The sequence below is a fragment of the Acanthaster planci genome, linkage group LG10 (genome assembly GCF_054643075.1).
Source record: "Acanthaster planci isolate LZ-2023a linkage group LG10, COTS_SCS, whole genome shotgun sequence".
NCBI classification, from domain to species: domain Eukaryota; kingdom Metazoa; phylum Echinodermata; class Asteroidea; order Valvatida; family Acanthasteridae; genus Acanthaster; species Acanthaster planci.
In genome coordinates this window covers 8,624,277-8,641,572 of record NC_141786.1, presented here as the reverse complement: position 1 = coordinate 8,641,572, position 17,296 = coordinate 8,624,277, and the positions used below count along the sequence as shown (strand labels likewise).

Genomic DNA, 17,296 nt, shown 5'->3' with positions numbered 1-17,296 from the left:
TAATTTTAGATTGATTTATATACAGCATTGATAAGGGTCTTGGTAAAAACGGGTTTCACGTGCTGTTCCTGATGAGTCTGTTCGACATTCGACCTTTTTCGTGGTGAAGTTGCAGTCTCAAAATGGTATGTGGAAACTGTGAACCATTTGTGTAAATTTCGCATTTGATGAGCAATTTCTAATTAGTTTTAAGGGACAACATGATAAAATGGTTATTACTGGCAGTATTTACCTCAACTTATTCACAGAATATAAAGGTAGGACGTTGAAATCGGAACGATTTGTTAGCTACGTCGTAGGCATTGGTAGGGTCCTTGTTTTTTGATAAAATTACGTGAAGCGCTGGAGGGCGCCGTTCGTAATGTTTGCCAGTAGGAAGAAGGGGATAAATTTGGAAAAGAAAGTGGGATGCCTTAGAAACGATGTACGCTGCAGTCAAATACGTGTCCGTAACGGTGGAAGTAGCCCATGAATAAGTCCAAGTAACTTGGACGCTACAAATTGCCTTTTTCTTATTTGAATGTCACATGGTAAGGTGAGAGTCCAAGGTTCTTCCATATACTTCAAATCAGAAATGCTCTTGTCATCGAGCGTGAAGGCGCCATCTTCTTCATTCCGCGGTTCAAACTGTATGCTAGTATGTCTGGAGATGACGTCACGACATCCCTGCCGAGCTAGCGGACCAATTAGAATAAACATGATAAAGCATGGAGCGTCTTAACATGTGCATGTGTGCCAACAACTGTTTCCTGAGCAGCCAAACATTTAATAGCTAGGTATGACCACACTGAGTTGTAAAGTAGATATTGCGGTACTTAGGAAACAGTCGTGGCAATGCGTGTGCCAACGCTGCATGCTTTTTGTGAATGTTCGCTAGCTCAGCACAGGACCGGTGCATCGTGACGTTGTCTGTTGGTACATTAGCATACAGTTTGAGCCCGAAGACGAGAGGGTTTCCGATTTGACATGTCTGAAGGGGAGATTTCTCTTTTCTTCCCACTTGTGAGTAAACCTGACCATCATCATTGGAATCTCTGATTCTCGCTTAATCCTAGGCTAGGTGCAGTAGACAGTTTAAGGACCATTTTGGAGGTGAATTCAGACAGTTTAGATTTGAGGTTTGCCAACAAATAAGCTACATTGAGTGAAATGAATTAGTGGGAGCAAAAGTATGTGGAAGAGCCTTGGACTTTACTATTGCCCGACCATGTCCAAATGTTTGAGAAGGCCATTCGTAGAGTCCAAGTTACTTGGACTGCCCATGACTGTGGTCCAGATACTGGACTGCCTCCGTACCTTCAGCCCCATAGGCCAACTAATGTGCAGTAAAAAACAGGCATGCCACTTTTCCTCGGATCAGCTGATTTCCTCGTTTTTCACTTCACACTCCTGCCATTGAAACTTGAACAAACACTGCAAATAGTCTAGCGAAAATAGGAATATCCTTGCCTTTGTCAAAGTCCAAATTGCATGCCTAAAAAAAGACAGCCATCAATTAAATTTCATTTTGAGATCTATACGTCCGTGACTGTACAGTTGCTATGTCCCAAATTTCCCCACTTAGTGTAAAGTCTGATTGGATTTCACATTGAGTGGCAAAGTAAGGGATCTGGTTCGGGTAGCTGTAATGCATGTGTGTAGAAAGTCACAGATGTTGTACATTTTTTGCCCCATTCGAGATCACCATTACCTTTTTAACACCAAGGGAACTATTCACTGCTTGCTGACACGTTTTTTTTTCCTATTTGTGCATACCTTTATGGAGACATGTTAGCAACATAAGGTTGATTTCATCAATTTCAAATCTCTGGTTTGTCCTTACAGCACCCATTTTCCTTGTTGCCTGCATTTCTAGAGAGCCAGAAACCTGGGCACTCACAGGCTTGTGGTTCATTTGTGTTTGTTTGTAAACTTTATGAAGACATTAGATTTAGTTTCCATGATGCCCCCTGGTCTTTGCCTTGATGCCCATTGAAATGTTCCCATGGACAAGTCGGTTTTCCCAAACAAGTGCCCCTTAGCGAGGGAGAAATTGCCTTGCCCCTTTGAGAACGATGTTCCTGCCTTGCAAATTGGTTACTGACTTTTGCCTGCCTCCTTCCTTCGTCCCTCAGCCGCCCAAGCAGCAACAGAAGGGGAAGGACTCCGGCAAGTCTAAGACCAGCCAGAAGAAGCCCACATCAGGGGGAGGCAAGGCCAAGAAGAAGGTCAGTGTTGGGACACCAAATATGGTCAAACTCTTACTAACCCTGACTCCCTACCCTAATCATGCTCCCCCCCCCGCCGCTGAACCCAACAGCTGTAATGCTGAACCTAGTGCACATGTGTACACATTTAGGAGGAAAAAATACTTCATGTTGGATCCTGTTTGGCTCAGTATGATTAGGGTGTAATAAGAAGTCTCTTCAGACTTTGCAGACTGCCTTGCGATAATGGGAACCTTTTATGTATGCCCAAAGTTTTCCTTGTAAGCAGAACTGAGCTCTTACTGATAAGAATTGACTGTATTATGGTTATATGTATTCCATAAATATGGGGTCCAATTTTTTCATGCCTGACATTATATTTTGTCAGGTGAGTACACATTCTTCAATGATGCAAACTAATGTGCCAATCAACAAACTAATAATACTTTGAAGTCAATTTCAAGGATATTTTAGTATCAACTGACAGAGCTCCGGTGTAACAGGGACAAAACACTTCACACGTTGGACTCTGAAGTTTCTAGAATGACCAATAAAGTGACCGAAAAAGTAATAAGGGTTGGGGTTGTGGGGGGGGCACTGCCAGGGAGTGATATTCCATACGTTTTCCAGATTTTGACATTTTTCTTTCTGGTTTTCCCTGTATCAACAACATTCACATAATATTCACTTGAGAGAAAATCTATCCTTTGTAATCTATTCAGAGCTCGGTCACTGTATTGTACTGTTGTCAGTGCCACAACTTCTCTGCTGAATGCTTTGTGGATGTCTTTTGCAATGTGTGGGATATGGCTGGGTGTCTAGTCTGGACGGGTAAGGGTTTATGTAATGAGATGTTTCATGAGAAGTTCATGCCGGTTTTCTTGTCAACAAGCCAAAACTTTTTTTTTTCCCCTCGAGCAGAAGTGGTCCAAGGGCAAAGTCCGCGACAAGCTCAACAACTTGATCCTGTTTGACAAGGCAACGTACGACAAACTCTACAAAGAAGTCCCCAGCTACAAGCTGATCACACCATCGGTGGTCTCCGAGAGGCTTAAGATCAGGGTGTCGCTAGCCCGAGCCGCGCTCAAAGAACTCCTTGCAAAGAGTAAGTCAAGCTGAGGTGTATTTTCATACCATGGCTGTAATTGGTAGGATATTTTAGTCACTCAAATCAATTTTGGAAGAAGCAGTGTTGATTTCACTGACCTGGAAAGTGAGCCATCCCGAATTATGCGCCTACATTTCAACACACAGGTGCTGAGTGATTTGTAACAGTGAAATCACGAATGAGGCATCGTTGGAAGGCATTTGTTCTGTTCTTAGAGACAATACCAAGTTTTCCACTAGAAAGTGTGCAGCTTTGCCACAGTAACCATTTAAATTTTGGGTTCCTTTTTTTATACACTCTAGATAGAAGTGTTTTAGCTACATTTAAAAAAGTGAATGTGAGGCATGAAACCCTAAATAGTCTGGCACCTCCCCGTTGGCCCGTGGATTCAGGGAACATGATTACGAACGACTTCCCTGTGCATAAGATCTATTGCACACGCTTTGTACTTGCCAATTTCCAGCAACCATGAACCTCTATGATTGGACTCTTGCCACGGTCTTCATAAACTCCTGGCATCCCTTTTCCTTGTTCTTCTCAGATATGATCAAGGAGGTAGAGAAGCACCACTCCCAGCTCATCTACACCCGGAACACCAAAGGAGCCGACGATTCTGCCGAGAAGTGATTTCCATCCCACCCTGCTTCGTAACCTGTGGACCCCCGCTCCATACCCAGGGGCTTTTATCTCCTCGGATACACTGGAACACCCCCCTAACCATCATCATCATCGGCGGCCCTTTCAAGTTGTGGCGATGGCATTGCCCACAAGGCTCAGATTTGATCGTTGGGCATCACTGCTCTTAGGCTCCTCAGTAAATCAGACCCGAACGTCGGACGGACTTGAAAGTTTTTAACCTGCCCAAGAAAGAACGTTTCTGGAACTCTTGGGACAATATAAGTCCTAGCCCTATAAAACCCTAGCCTTAATTGGCGCAAGTTGTTTTGTGTGAAAACTTAGAAATAAAAACCCATGTACTGGGAATGTGGATAAAGTATGTTTGCTTGGCTGTACTGTTTTGTTTTGAGTGTTATATCTGTTGATCTTTGTTTTAAATAATTCATTAAGTGGATTAACCCTAACAGCTCTGAATCCTCCAATTTTAATGATTTTATTTGATTTTGCACACACCCCAGGGAGTTGGGGTCAAATTAACCACAGATTTTTTCCCTTTATTTGTGTAACTAAGTAGGACCCATGTTTTGTTTTTTTTGTTTCTTTGTTTTTGTTTCGTTTCATTTTTTTGTTTTCCTTTTTTACAGTGGGAAGGGGCCTTGGCTCTCCAGCAAGCAGTCATTCTGAAACTTGGAATACATATGGAAAGGCATCCATTATGAATACGTCTGTGACATTTTAATTCAGTCGGACAGGGTTGTTAACAGCGAGCTTTAATCTGCTCTGTGTCATTTTAGGACCATGCAATCATAGTCCACGCTCTCAATGTGTGTCGGCCCTTATGCGCAGCACATTTGAGTGAAGTTGACATTTTTAGCCAACATGTCTTGGGCGTCTTTTGAAAACGATACGTCTGGTTCTCACAAACTTGGGTGTCGAAATGACTGGACAAAGTCGTCTTGGTTAGTTATGGAACAACTTGTTATTTCCGCCTTGAGCGAAGCACCCTTTCATTGGTTGAAAAGAGCCATGGCCCATGCTGAAGGGGGTGTTAATTATATCGGTAGCGATATGACTGCAGCAGCATTTGTGTTTCATTGTTCTTGAAAACCTTCGATTCAGTTCCCACTGGAGGACCTTCCGTTGCAAGCGAAATCGCGCCCTCTCTTGGTCCAGCTCGGGGCCTGTTGCCGAGGAATGCTGGTCAGTTATTTCAAAGCCCACCAAGCCAGATTTTTTTATCCACTCCTACCACAGATTCTTGGAAGTCAGGATTGAAGACAAAGAAAGTGACAGTCTGAAACCCTGAACCCACAAGGTAGCTACACACACGTTTTCATCTTATGCCGACTATTTTATTCAGTCTCATCTGGGTCAAACTCAACGATAAAACGTTTCATAAATATACACATAAAAACACCTCTGGACCGTCTAGCAGTAAATAAGGTTGCTCTTGCCTGGGAAATGCATTGGAGCCTTCAAAGTCACTCGGTTGCAGTAGAAAAATACCTGTATGTCTGTACATCAGGCATCCATTGGTGGCAGTATACACCAAGTCAGTGGATCAAGAAAGTTACAAATCTGCTACACGTGATACCTACGGCCGTCAATTGTTTAAAAATCTGTACCTAGAAAGGCCTTAAAACGGTCCGATACATTGTTTTTCAAGAAATTAATGATTCCTACAGTACTGTACACTGAAGTCGCATTGCTGAGTCTCTTTGGATAGTGATATCAAACACGCAAGTACATGTAGGATTAATTACGATCAAAATATTCCAGAATTTGAAATAAATAAAGGCCAAATATTGGCAATATAACTTGCGCCAACTATGAAAATTGGACAAGGCAAAAGCAATGGCCCCGTTCAAGCCGGAGCACACGTACCCCAATTGTGAAATATTATCATAGAAAACAATGAGTGAAGAATTCATTCCATTATGACACCTGAATAAATCCTCATTTCGTAAAATTTGTGCAAGTGGCTTTTTCTACTTCGTCTGTCTGAAGTGAAAATGCAGTTTTCATGTTGTGCCCTGTGTTCATACATAAACAATTGCTCTAATCGTTTGATGGCCAGTTTAGTTTCTTTGTATAATAAAAAGCACAGCCATTAATTAAGAGTGTACACAATGCCTCTCACCCGACAGAAGACAAAAAAATGTTCCGGGTTTTTCACTTTTATAGAGCCTGAGAGTAATAGGTCACGCAGCGATCGAACTTCCGGAACCCTCGAGCCGTCCGTCTACGGGGATTTTACATGGAGCTGTCCCACCACGTTCGATAAATTTAGAATGATTCCAGACTTAAACCACCCTAAGAAATACTCATGTCGGAATTTTGACATTGTGCTCCTAAAATAATATTTTGGAAACGTTGCCTGGAGACTGCCCCCCAAACAATTTTTATTTACGACCTTTCAACTTCCGGCAATATCGTTCCTAGGTCTCCTTGCTGAAGCACGGTTTACTTCATCTGCTTTGAGTGAAAACGAGATATTATAAGGCTGCGTGGGGTGCAGTACAACGGTATAATCAATTAGAATAATAGACGATTCCACAGAGGATTAATGCCAAATAATTCACGTGACACGTGATCGGCCTCCCACCAATCGGATGACGGTCATTACGGTATTTCATAAACTGCTCCGTTAATTGACATGACACTGCACAGTTACGAGATTTGTGCTATAAACATTTCCTACAATGGAAACCATTAAGTTCCCTGATGTTGCTGCCTGTTGGGGTCCGATGCCTGATAACATCGCGAAAATCACTGCTTCAGTAGGATAAAATCTCAGCTGAAAAAATGGTGCATCCACATTTTTATAAATCATTTTCAACATATTACCTCCCAAGAATCATACATAAGTGTGATAAACACTTTTTGTCATTTTTGGAGGGGAGGTGTCAGTCTCTGAGCTCTTGACCACACGAGGTAATTCTCTATCTCCATCCATTTGGGGTGGAATATATTGCGGCCATTGCATGTTTCTTGAGACCGAAGGAACATCCCGATCGTCGGTCTCTGAAAATTCCATTGCCAGATCTGCCAGGGACCTGAAACTGGACTGCCGGCTGTTGCAGGTGCACATGCTGCCCAGGCTGCGCCTGTGCTGCTGGCTTCGCGTGAAGACAGGGTTGTCGTACGTGAAGGTGCTGCTAGAGAGGGAGATGTTGTCACCGTCCAGGTTGTAGGAGTCCTTCAGGACCCCAGCCAGTTCCCTCTCGGTGTTGGCGATGACCATGTACATTGGGGTGCTGCGGCAGGAGTGGAGATCGTGCGTGATGGCCTCGCGCAGGTTCATCGACAGATCGGCCGCCTGATGCAGCTCTTTGACGATGGACTCGCGCAGGTCCTCGAACTCCTTGACGGATCTCAAGGAGGACAGGCTGGCGATGCTGCGTATGCTTCCGCCTTCTCTGCCGTGTCGGCGCTTCAGTTGCTGGCGCTCCAACGCGGCTACGTTGGCGTACTTCAGGGACAGCTTGTGCGGGTCTTGCTGCTCGGGCGGCCCTTCGTTGGCTCTGACGCCACCGTCACACGGCTCGGCCTTCACCACATCCGGGGGACGCACCCTTACGTTGTCGACGTCCTCATGGCAGGTAGAGGACGATGACATGTCAAAGTCACAGCCGCTGTCCTGGCGCATGTCAGCATCCACAGAGAGGAGTCGTAGCTTCTCCTTGGCTGCTCCTACATGCTCATGGAGAGCTTTGATGGTGGTGTTCCTCTGTGAAAACAATTAGGCAAGAAAATCTTCCTTTACTGACATTCAGAGGTTTCCATTGTATTGAATGGCTCCATGCATAAACAAGAGATGCTGCCTTGTCCAACTTTTTGCTCCCAAGACATGTTCTGTTCATACATGTCTGGACAGAATACACGTCATCATGGAAATGGGTTGTGTATTCACATCTTTGCTCTGCGCGAAGAAAACGCTCTCAACTGCCATCCAAGCTCAATGTTTTATCATCATGCGTGCACATCATTCTCAGACTGCACGTTTTTGCATTCAAATGAGGGCGACAATATTAGAAGCAGTAACAAAAAGCTAAGAGGGGTGTTATAACTTACACTTCTAAGTTCCAAAGAAAATGCCGTGCAACGTCTAGTACCCCTGTAAGAATGCATGTCATTCCTATGCCTCCTTTTGCCCAGCGCCTGCATTTCCTCAGCAGTATGTTTTTTTATTATGAATTCATACATTGTGGCTTACTACTCCCACATCTACGATATCCAAAGATCTTTGGCCAAATTGTATGGAGTGTCAAAATAAAATTACTTCTCAACAAGCTCTTTGATTTGCTCAGAAAGAATTGATTCAGAATTTTCGAAAAGCAAAAGTATGATATGAAAATTCTTTCTTTAAATTCTTATCTTTAAATTTCCAAGAGGTTCATTTATGCCCATTTTGGGAAGAATGTCAGGTCTTCTCTCACCTCTGACAGTGACCTCTTCAAGGATGCATTCTCCTTGGAGAGGAGAAAGAGTTCCTCTTCCACCTCGGCCAAAGAGCGTTGCCGTGCTGTTGCCAGGTAGGATGTGGTCAGGGAACGGGACATGCTGTAGCTTGCCTCGGGGTTCTTGCGCCATGCCCTTATCTGAGACAAAATGGGCATCGGAGATAAAAAAAAGTTTACACCACGTATAATCGTGGACTATAGACTGTTCCCGGCTTTCTTCAGTGTGCCTGTTTTATCTTGACGCAATGCGTGTGGCTCAAGGCTGGAATTTCCGACGTATACGGTGGAGATACATGTAGCGCTGCTGGACTTGTTTCTTGCGGCCATTCATCTTATGAAAACTGAATTAGCTGGCATGACAGCCTTCTACGAAGTGCCATTCAGAGTCAATCGGGACAGACGATGGTTAAGGAATGTAAGATCCACAGTTGCAATTTGAATTTATGGTAATCCGATGTTGGCCTTTTCCATGAAGTAAAGAAAGCAGTGCAGCTTCTATGGCATGCACGGTGCAGCCTTCCAAGAAAATGTAAAGGAAGTCTGGGTGGAATTAAGGGCTCTTTAGCCCCCCCCTGCAAATTGTTTCCAGCGCTTAGATCTAGCCTGCCGTGTATACGTGTCACGAGGATATCTATTTGCCCTTTTTCTATTTCAAAAATATCCCGGCACTACTTACTAAGGGAATTCATCAGTGCATCAGCCGTGATAGACAAACCTGTCACCAACCTTTGGGATGTACTGCAAAAGCAGTAACTCTGTCGGGCAGATCAGCATGACCACCGACAGGCAGCAGTACCAGGCATTTGGCCATGCCTCCAGCATCGTCATCAGCGCCGTCACCATGGCGACTAGGATGACGCAGGTGTAGACGCTGACCACGATACACTTGGCGTCGTTCATGGAGGGCACGGTGATGTTGCGTGTCTCCCAGGACAGGTACGTCCCCAGCAGCAGAATGAGCGCCTTGGCGGCGAATAGGACGGTCATCCACACCTCCGTGTACTGCGACTGACAGACGTGGACGCCCTCCCGTGGTAACGAGGATTTGCCCTCCTCGACAGCTGTTTGGATCTTTATTGAATGAGAAATGAACATAAGATATACACACTTTGTAAAATTCCCATATCTCTGTGAAGTCTTACAAGTAGGGATGACACGACTTCTAATCACTGACGTCATGCTCATCTGATTGATCTGGACGGATTTTGACGTAAGCAGAAGGTAACCACATAGCCTCTGGAACATGTTGGACTGTCCTACTCATATATTGTAAAATACTCATAATCTAAAATGATAATGTTACAATATAGATACCGGTAGGTAAATCAACAACTGACTCCAAAGCGAGAGGATACTCAAACTTTGTTTTGTCCAGTTGGAAGCTTATCTCAAATGAGCAGTCACTCAAACGAAAGGGGTCCTTTAAATTCAGCATCTAATGGCAATGACAGTCGGACAAGTGTAAGCATCAATAGCCCAACTGTACCCTTCTTTACCTGACGGTTTTAAATCAATTTCATACTGTTAAACTGGAATTCAGCAGGGTTTTCTGTATTCTCTGATCCCTTGTCCCTGCCTGTCAGACTCAAAGTGTACGAAGGCCTTTGTCCGAGCTCACCGTTGTCAGTTTGACACTGAGAGGGTCCAAAATCAGCCACAGCGCTAGCACCACGAAGTCAAGTACAAGCAATCCGCCCACCATGCTCATCAGGCGACCGTCTCGAATCACCTGTAACAGCCAAGAAAGGGGAATAAAAACTGAGATAGACAAACTCACCGATGGACAAGGAATAACGCGAGGTGGAGAGTGCCGTCACACTTTCACTTCAACCTTAAGCTCTCTTACACCTCCCCAAACAACACCAACGTACGGTAGCAAGTTTACTCGTTTGACAGCCAGTGGTAAGAGAATTGAAGTAGGCCTTTAAGGCAGCTCGAGAAACGCTGTGAACCCTTCCAGTGTGAATTTTTATACTCCAAGTGAAATAGCTATTCTTGCTTTGTTGAAGCAGTCGCAGGTAAAGAACGCAAAGATCCGAGTTCTCACCATCCGCTTGGCAGCCGCGTGAGCGAATATTCTGTAAACCCGCCACGCCTTGCTGAACATGGAGCCGTAGACCAGCGTGAAGCCCAAGGTGATCAGCGACACACGGACCTGTGACAGAATAAGTCAACAGACTAAGTTCACATAGAATAATTATAATGGTTAACACAGGATGAGTTCACACAACTGAAATAAAGGGTTGGGGAAAATGACCCCCTGAAATTAATAGTTTATTCGTTGACAAAGAGATTTTGGAATGTGGTCAGGACGAGAATCATTAAGCCCAGATATGGGCGGCTGGATGCAAACTTTATCCTCTTTTCTAGAAAAAGTGACAACTCATTTTGCCCCGCTTAACGGAGATAAGGTTGTATTTTATTAAATGCATAAATGGGTGGTATATACTTGGTGGGGCCATCGCCCCCTATAGCAGCGATTGTGAGGTGCTGGCGCTTTCATTTCATTCCATAAAACTTTGTCGTTGAAGCTCGTCTGACTGCCATGTGAAAAAGAAATTATACCGGAAACTGATCGAGGATTTTTGTTTCTTCTCCAAGTCACATGCGTCGATCTTGTGCACATCTTTTCGAAATGGTTCCTGATGGTGATTTGAAGCGAAATTAAAGTGCAAGGGGAACGAATCCTTAATATCACTCCCCACCGTAAAGTGGACAGGTCATGCGATTTGTCCGGATAATTCCAACCTTGTCCTCCGGAAACAATTTCACCTGCCGGGCTCATCGGCATCAACGTCAATTGTTGTTTTTCTATCAAGTAGAAACTCGTTTCTGGAATTGGCCTGTCTTTTCTAAACTCAATCTTATTACCGAAAAAAAAATGGTTAGACAGCTGAGGAATGGACTTCGTGTGAAATTGTTGTTTCTTTTCCCATCAAAAAAAGACCAGTTTTATTTTTTTTTTTGGTAATAAATTCAGTATCATCAATCAAAGCGAGTGATAAACGGCATGCAATTCAATTGTATAAAACATGCAATATAAACATCAATTAAACCTTATCTTTAACAGTGTATTTGTTTCACATATCAATCAACCACACCTTATCAGATTACCTGACTAATACACAAACCCTGGCGTTTAATTAATTTTTAAAAACGACCAAGGTTGCTGACGGAACTGGTTACACTATTCCACCTGCCGCAGCGTTTCTCTCATTATCTCGTGCTTCCCATACGCTTCTACATCCTGGCCGACCCGTGAATGCAGCCTGCCACGAGCGAGTGATGATGATACTAACCATTTCTGAAGTGTCTTCAGTTTTCCTTTTGAAGCCCCTGTTCAAGAGGAAGCTTAGGAAATGGACCAACGCCGGCCCGCCAGTGCGCAGTCTCTTTTCGGCACACCGGGCCGGATGTGAGCACCTTGCGCCAGGACGTCGAACGACACCTTGTTGTCTGACTATTTGTGTTTTGGTTTTAGTTGAAACGAATAGACTTCTATAACTAGGTTAATTTTAATGGCTAGAAATTGCTTCTTTTGGGGTCTTTTTGCCACCAGACCCGTTTGTGGCAACGGAAAAAGGTGTTAGCACTTAACAAGGTCTGGCAAAGTACTGTTCGCACTCAGGAGATGTGCAGTGCTTACTGTTAAAGGGTAGTGGCAGTGACGTTTTCTAAGACACAATTTTTCCCCAACTTCGCGCTCTTCTTCAATGTATGAACATTCTTGTGCACTCCCATTTGGTTAAATTCACTGAAAAGTGCACTTTTTAAACATTCAAATTATCAATACTTTCCAGGACAACTGAGGGCGCTGTTGCCATGATGTCATCCAGTGAAGACTGTCCACTTTCTCTATTAAATTGAATCTACTTACTAAAAAACATTTCTGAGAAAACCATTGGTATACTCACTTATTGCTATGCACATAAACAACAATCAGCAGATAAAAAAATTTAGTCCAGCAAAATCTTCAAAAACACACGACATTTAGGCATTCTTCCTGGGATGATATCATAGTTATGCTCATGAATATGGAAATGTCATTAGAATAAAACCACAAAGGCAGCAAAAGTACCCTTTGAAATAGTGAAACAAAAGTTGGAAATAAGGTTTGCTGAGACGCAAAGGTTGATTTTGAAGGTTTGTATTAAAACAAATTGATTGCAGCTATCCTTTAAGCATGCTGCAGTATAGTTAACTCTCTCTATTACTTCCGTTAAACCTGGTTTCCATATTTACGTTAGAAACGCAGAGAGCAACGCAATAAGACGCAAACTGCGACGCAGACACACGGAAACATGCCAAACGGAGGTGTCGCCGATAACGCAGACAAACGCAAACCAGCCCGCGAACGATCGGCAAAGGTAAGCCAGGTTCAACTTTGCCGACTGTCTGCGTAGAGCAGCCGTGGTATCCCCGTACAAACACGCATCCTGGCGTGACCGGCGTGCAGCGATGTTCCTCTCGCTTATTTCCACGAATTTTGCCTATTTTCTCCTTAATGAAAATATTACACCTTTATGATCAACTAAATAGCTGACTGTCAATGAAGTGCTTGAAACTGGAGTACAGGTTTGGCATCACGTCAATTGAAAAAGTATTTTTCCGCCCAAAAAAATTACGGAGTTTCGGACGCCATTTTGTTTCAATTTTGGGGTGGAATGACGTCATGAACCGTCTCTTCCGTTTGTGTCTGCGTCTTCACGTGTTGTGGACTGTCTGCGTTACAAACGACCATATGGAAACCATAACTGTGAAGCTATTAATTTTCCTCTTCTTTCTTTTTTTTACAGCCTGGTTTGTACGAATCTTGTTGGGGGAGTTCGTTAATTCGATGAAGGTCCAATAACAGCAGTCGCGTATCTCAATTAGGGGCGATTGGGAACAAGACGCCCTCTAGATATGTTGCGGGGCAAAAGTGACAGCATTTTCGAAACGGTATTACCCCCCTTTTGGGGGGGGCTGTGATATAAAGAGGATTCTTTTCTCAGGATAAAAAAGTAATGATCAACCGACTCCCAACCCAAGACCTGAAGACACCACTGGCCAATAGCTAATAGCAACACAGGTATGTATTAAGATAGGACTTCCGGATGTTTTTCTAGAGTCCTGTTGTCTGTGTTGGAAGTTGTATGATATGCAGAACCTTGCTGGCTGTAGCGTGGTGCGCATGCGGCCTAGTATGGTGCGGACCTGTGCCACAACTCTCAAAATTTGAAGAATCAAATCGAAAATGGCTTAAACACGTCTGCGTGAATTTCTTTTTTTTCCTGAGTGCACACATAAGTTTGTTTGGCCTGTTTTCACTTAACATTCAGCCCAAGTGGCAATAGCAAAGTGTAGAAAAGATGGGCTTTAATGAATTCAAATTAAGGTTAAAAACTAAATGAACTGTAAAAAACCCCGGTACTTCTTAAAATACAGCATAATGAAAAATGTCCCAATGCTCAATCGACGTCACTGACCAAAGGCCAATTAAAGAAGAATAACCCTGATACCACCATTTTAACAACTGTATAAACTCACCTTGCAAAGAACCTCCAGCGCGACTTTAGATGACGTAACTCCTGCGTCGATTCCGAACAGCATCACACATGCGTAGATGGAAATGGCGCCGGCGCCGATAAGGATATTCAGGTTTGGACTTGACATTTTTATGAGGCTGGAAACAAACACAACAATCATAGCACCAATTCAAGGAGAAGTTTTTGCCAAAGATCCTCGGAGTTTCCCAGGTTATTTTAGCATTTTATCGCTTTGAAATACGGTGAAATGTGGTCTGAAATATGCTGGTGCTGGAGAGAGCGTAATATCATGCACTAATTATTATTTTTAGCAATTAATGCAGATACACCTTACACAGAGAAAGCCTCTTTAATTACAATATCATCACGTGATACCTGTGATTTCAGTATTCAAAACGTAGCCGGAATGTAAGTTTTCTCAGGATTTTTCCCTTCCTGTATATAAAAAAATGCCTACTATGGATGATCGATCTGTGGAAGAACTGATTGTTGTGATCTCGTTTGAAACTTGGTATTTTTTGGTAAAATCCGTGTTTATTGTTACCTCTACCTTACAAATACTACTATACGATAGCCTATTCAACAAAATTTGGTTTTATTCAGTGTTTTGATACTATATTTTGCCTTTGTTATACTTTGTGGAGCAAATCTGCTCGTTCATTTCAAACAGTGAACCAGCCGCAGCGATGTGCAGAGGGCGAGTTAGGCACGATCAAGCAGTGACGATGGCAGATGTCTACTTTCACATTCTCAAAAACGTACGTCCGGCGTTGTCATTTCGCCCAATCAATAAAAATGCTCTTGAGTTTATGGCTAATTAAGCCAGTAATTCCCGTGGAGATTCACGATCGATCCACTGTACGGCGGTGCCAACGTCAAACATGCTTCAAGAAGTTGTTACATTAAGATCGTAATCCATACACATATGCGGGATTTCTCCAACACAGAACTTGTCTTTTTATCCCTTCATTTTCTCTTCCTTTTGCAGGTTCTTAAGGCCCCATAGTTTCAGGGTTATTACAAGTCGGTTTTGAGAATGATTCTTCTCAACACCGATAAATCAAAAGTATAACAAGCACACTTCGCAGGGTAGTGGCTAGGGCATAGCGCGTAGCATTCCATACTTACATCCAGTGTAGAATTAAATATCGCCTTTTCATTAAAAAATTTAATGAATAAATGAAAAACAAAAACGCCGTTTCTGTTTTTTTTTAAATTGCCGTATCTAAGCCTCTCGTGGCACTCTCAAGCCAAACACCAACAGAAATGTACGCCATTCTCTTTATAGCACTCTCATTAGCAAAACAATAAACACTATCTCGCCATCACTTTCTGAATTAATTCTTCTCCTGAAAATAGATAATATCTACAAGTGTGCAACTGGTCTCAACACTGAAAAATCTGGGGTGTTATATTTAACACCCCCGGTGTTATCAGAGGACTACACCTACACTTTTCACTAGTGTTAAAATTTTGGTGTTATGTTACTTTTAACACTCTCCAGTGCATTGTTACACTTAGATGTGTGCAAAGTAACACCAGCGGTGTTAAAGTAACACCCTATGGTGTGGTCATCTGATAACACTAAAAAGTGTTGATTTTAACACGACAGTTTTGCAGGGAATGAACCCGCGTCTTCACATCATTTTTGGTCAAGCAGTCTGCATAGGTTTTAACGTACAGGTATAAAAGCATGTGCACCGCTTCGTGACAGCCCATCTGAAAGGCATGTAGGAATTTTACCATAATGTCTTACCGGCTCTGGCGATATCTGACGTTGAAGATTAAGAAGGCCACAGCAAGCACCACGCCAATGAGGGCCAGGGAGGACATGATCCCAAGGAGGATGGGCGAGATGGTCCGCAAGACGACGTCATCTTCGTTCTCCCCGCCCTCTCCGGGCACGCCCTCCGAGACAACCGTGGCGGGAAGAGATGTGTTGTCCATGCCCGTGGCAGAGGGTCGAAGGATGAAGTGAGGCAAGCGGTGTAAGGGTTTCGGTGAAACTCGCAGCTAGCAGTCTGAAGCAGCACTGGCCTCACCTAATAAGGTTAAGCAGGAAACGCACAAGTTTCAATCACTAGCCGAACCACAGTGACAAACCTGTGTTCTTTGTCCAAAAGTGTACACGTTTTAACTTTCAAATCTCTGGATGGAGCTTTGCTTTGGACGGAAAAAGTCGTTCCCTCGCTCTGCACCTAATATGGCTCATTGTAATAAATAGGTTCTTTTTGTTTAAATTTCTTATTACCGACGAAAATTTAAATTATTGTGGTGGCACGATAAGGAAAAAGTTGGACTAAATTGGCGCTAGCACTCTTGGGAAAAGGACCGAATCAAAGGGAGCCCTGTCTCAATGATTTTGTGCTTCTGTTGAGATAAGAAATGGACTGACATACAGTATTTTAGAATGCGTCACCAAATCTAACCCATTAACAGTGATGCAGTCGAGTACTTTTTGAGAACCAAGTTCTCTACCAAATATTTAACTAGTTAGGAGGGAACAAAGCTGAAGTACATTGGCATTTGATGATACATGCATAAGGGTAAGATTACAAAGCAACATAATGACTTCAGATCATCACTGTTTGATTAAAATTAACTTTTTAGAACAAAAGTACTCAGAAAGTACTCGGCCGAGTACTTTCCGTGTACTTTTCTCTTTGAAACTGAAATTCTACACAACTGGGGGTGTCTGAAGTCTAACATTTATTTTGTAATCTTACCTTTGCACATTTACCATCAAATGCCTGTGCACTCTGGCTTTATTCCCTCTTACCCAGTTCAGTATTTTGCGGAGAACGTTGGTACTGGGAAAGTACTCGACTACAACACTGCTATTCAACCGTCGTCGAACTATAACAGCCCATGCAGCGTATTCGAATATCCGAACGTGGGTAACACAGAGTCAGCACCGCACAAAGTAACAATACAACATCAGACGCTTTGAAGCTATTGCATGTTCTCATGTTACAACATAGGGTCCATTCTCCAGACAGGATGTGCGCGCTCTATACTTATGACGCACGGGATGACACCAACGTCTAATTTGATTTCCAACTCCAGGAGAAAAAAGGCAAGGCATCAACAGGGAACTCTTCCCAATGACATGAGATGGAAGATAATCGCATACCTGCCGTATCATCAAGCTGAGCATTAAAATTTTATTTATATCAACGAACTCCGCGCCGCCGTATGCGAATTGGATTTGCCAGAAATAATCAAGGTATACACTGCATGTTGGCTCAGACTCAATTTCGGCAGCAAATGAACCAAGCCTTGAAGGCGAAAAATGTAATCAATTTCCAAAGGAGTAAGGTTTTCTTAAAGAGTTGTGTGTGCGGATTTTACTTAAAGGGACGATACAATGCCATCACTGGAATCTGGATTTCA

The 17,296-nt window shown here is 43.2% G+C and overlaps 2 protein-coding genes across 4 annotated transcripts in view; one reads left to right on the top strand and one right to left on the bottom strand.

Moving 5' to 3' along the window:
* The first annotated feature begins 28 nt into the window (after window positions 1–28).
* LOC110984970 (small ribosomal subunit protein eS25-like) lies at window positions 29–4,291 on the top strand. The gene is made up of 4 exons (XM_022245640.2): window positions 29–125; window positions 2,115–2,207; window positions 3,108–3,291; window positions 3,836–4,291. Exons 1-4 carry the CDS (start codon window positions 123–125, stop codon window positions 3,919–3,921), a joined length of 366 nt encoding a protein of 121 aa, XP_022101332.1. The 5' UTR covers window positions 29–122; the 3' UTR covers window positions 3,922–4,291.
* Window positions 4,292–5,230: 939 nt separating this feature from the next.
* Window positions 5,231–17,296, bottom strand: part of LOC110984968 (gamma-aminobutyric acid type B receptor subunit 2-like) — a 32,562-nt gene continuing 20,496 nt past the window's right edge. For all 3 annotated transcript variants that reach the window (XM_022245636.2, XM_087142319.1, XM_087142320.1), the window contains 7 exons: window positions 15,660–15,945; window positions 13,905–14,040; window positions 10,423–10,530; window positions 9,994–10,104; window positions 9,102–9,446; window positions 8,352–8,513; window positions 5,231–7,642 (listed from right to left, as the gene is read on the bottom strand). In XM_022245636.2, the coding sequence (XP_022101328.2) occupies window positions 6,770–7,642; window positions 8,352–8,513; window positions 9,102–9,446; window positions 9,994–10,104; window positions 10,423–10,530; window positions 13,905–14,040; window positions 15,660–15,850 (1,926 nt within the window). In that variant the 5' untranslated portion in view covers window positions 15,851–15,945 and the 3' untranslated portion in view covers window positions 5,231–6,769. The remainder of the gene's footprint in view (window positions 7,643–8,351; window positions 8,514–9,101; window positions 9,447–9,993; window positions 10,105–10,422; window positions 10,531–13,904; window positions 14,041–15,659; window positions 15,946–17,296) is intronic.

Coding starts and splice junctions, on each gene's coding strand:
- LOC110984970 (XM_022245640.2), top strand. Junction 2,208..3,107: donor GAGGCAAGGCCAAGAAGAAG/GTCAGTGTTGGG, acceptor CCCCTCGAGCAG/AAGTGGTCCAAGGGCAAAGT. Junction 3,292..3,835: donor CAAAGAACTCCTTGCAAAGA/GTAAGTCAAGCT, acceptor TGTTCTTCTCAG/ATATGATCAAGGAGGTAGAG.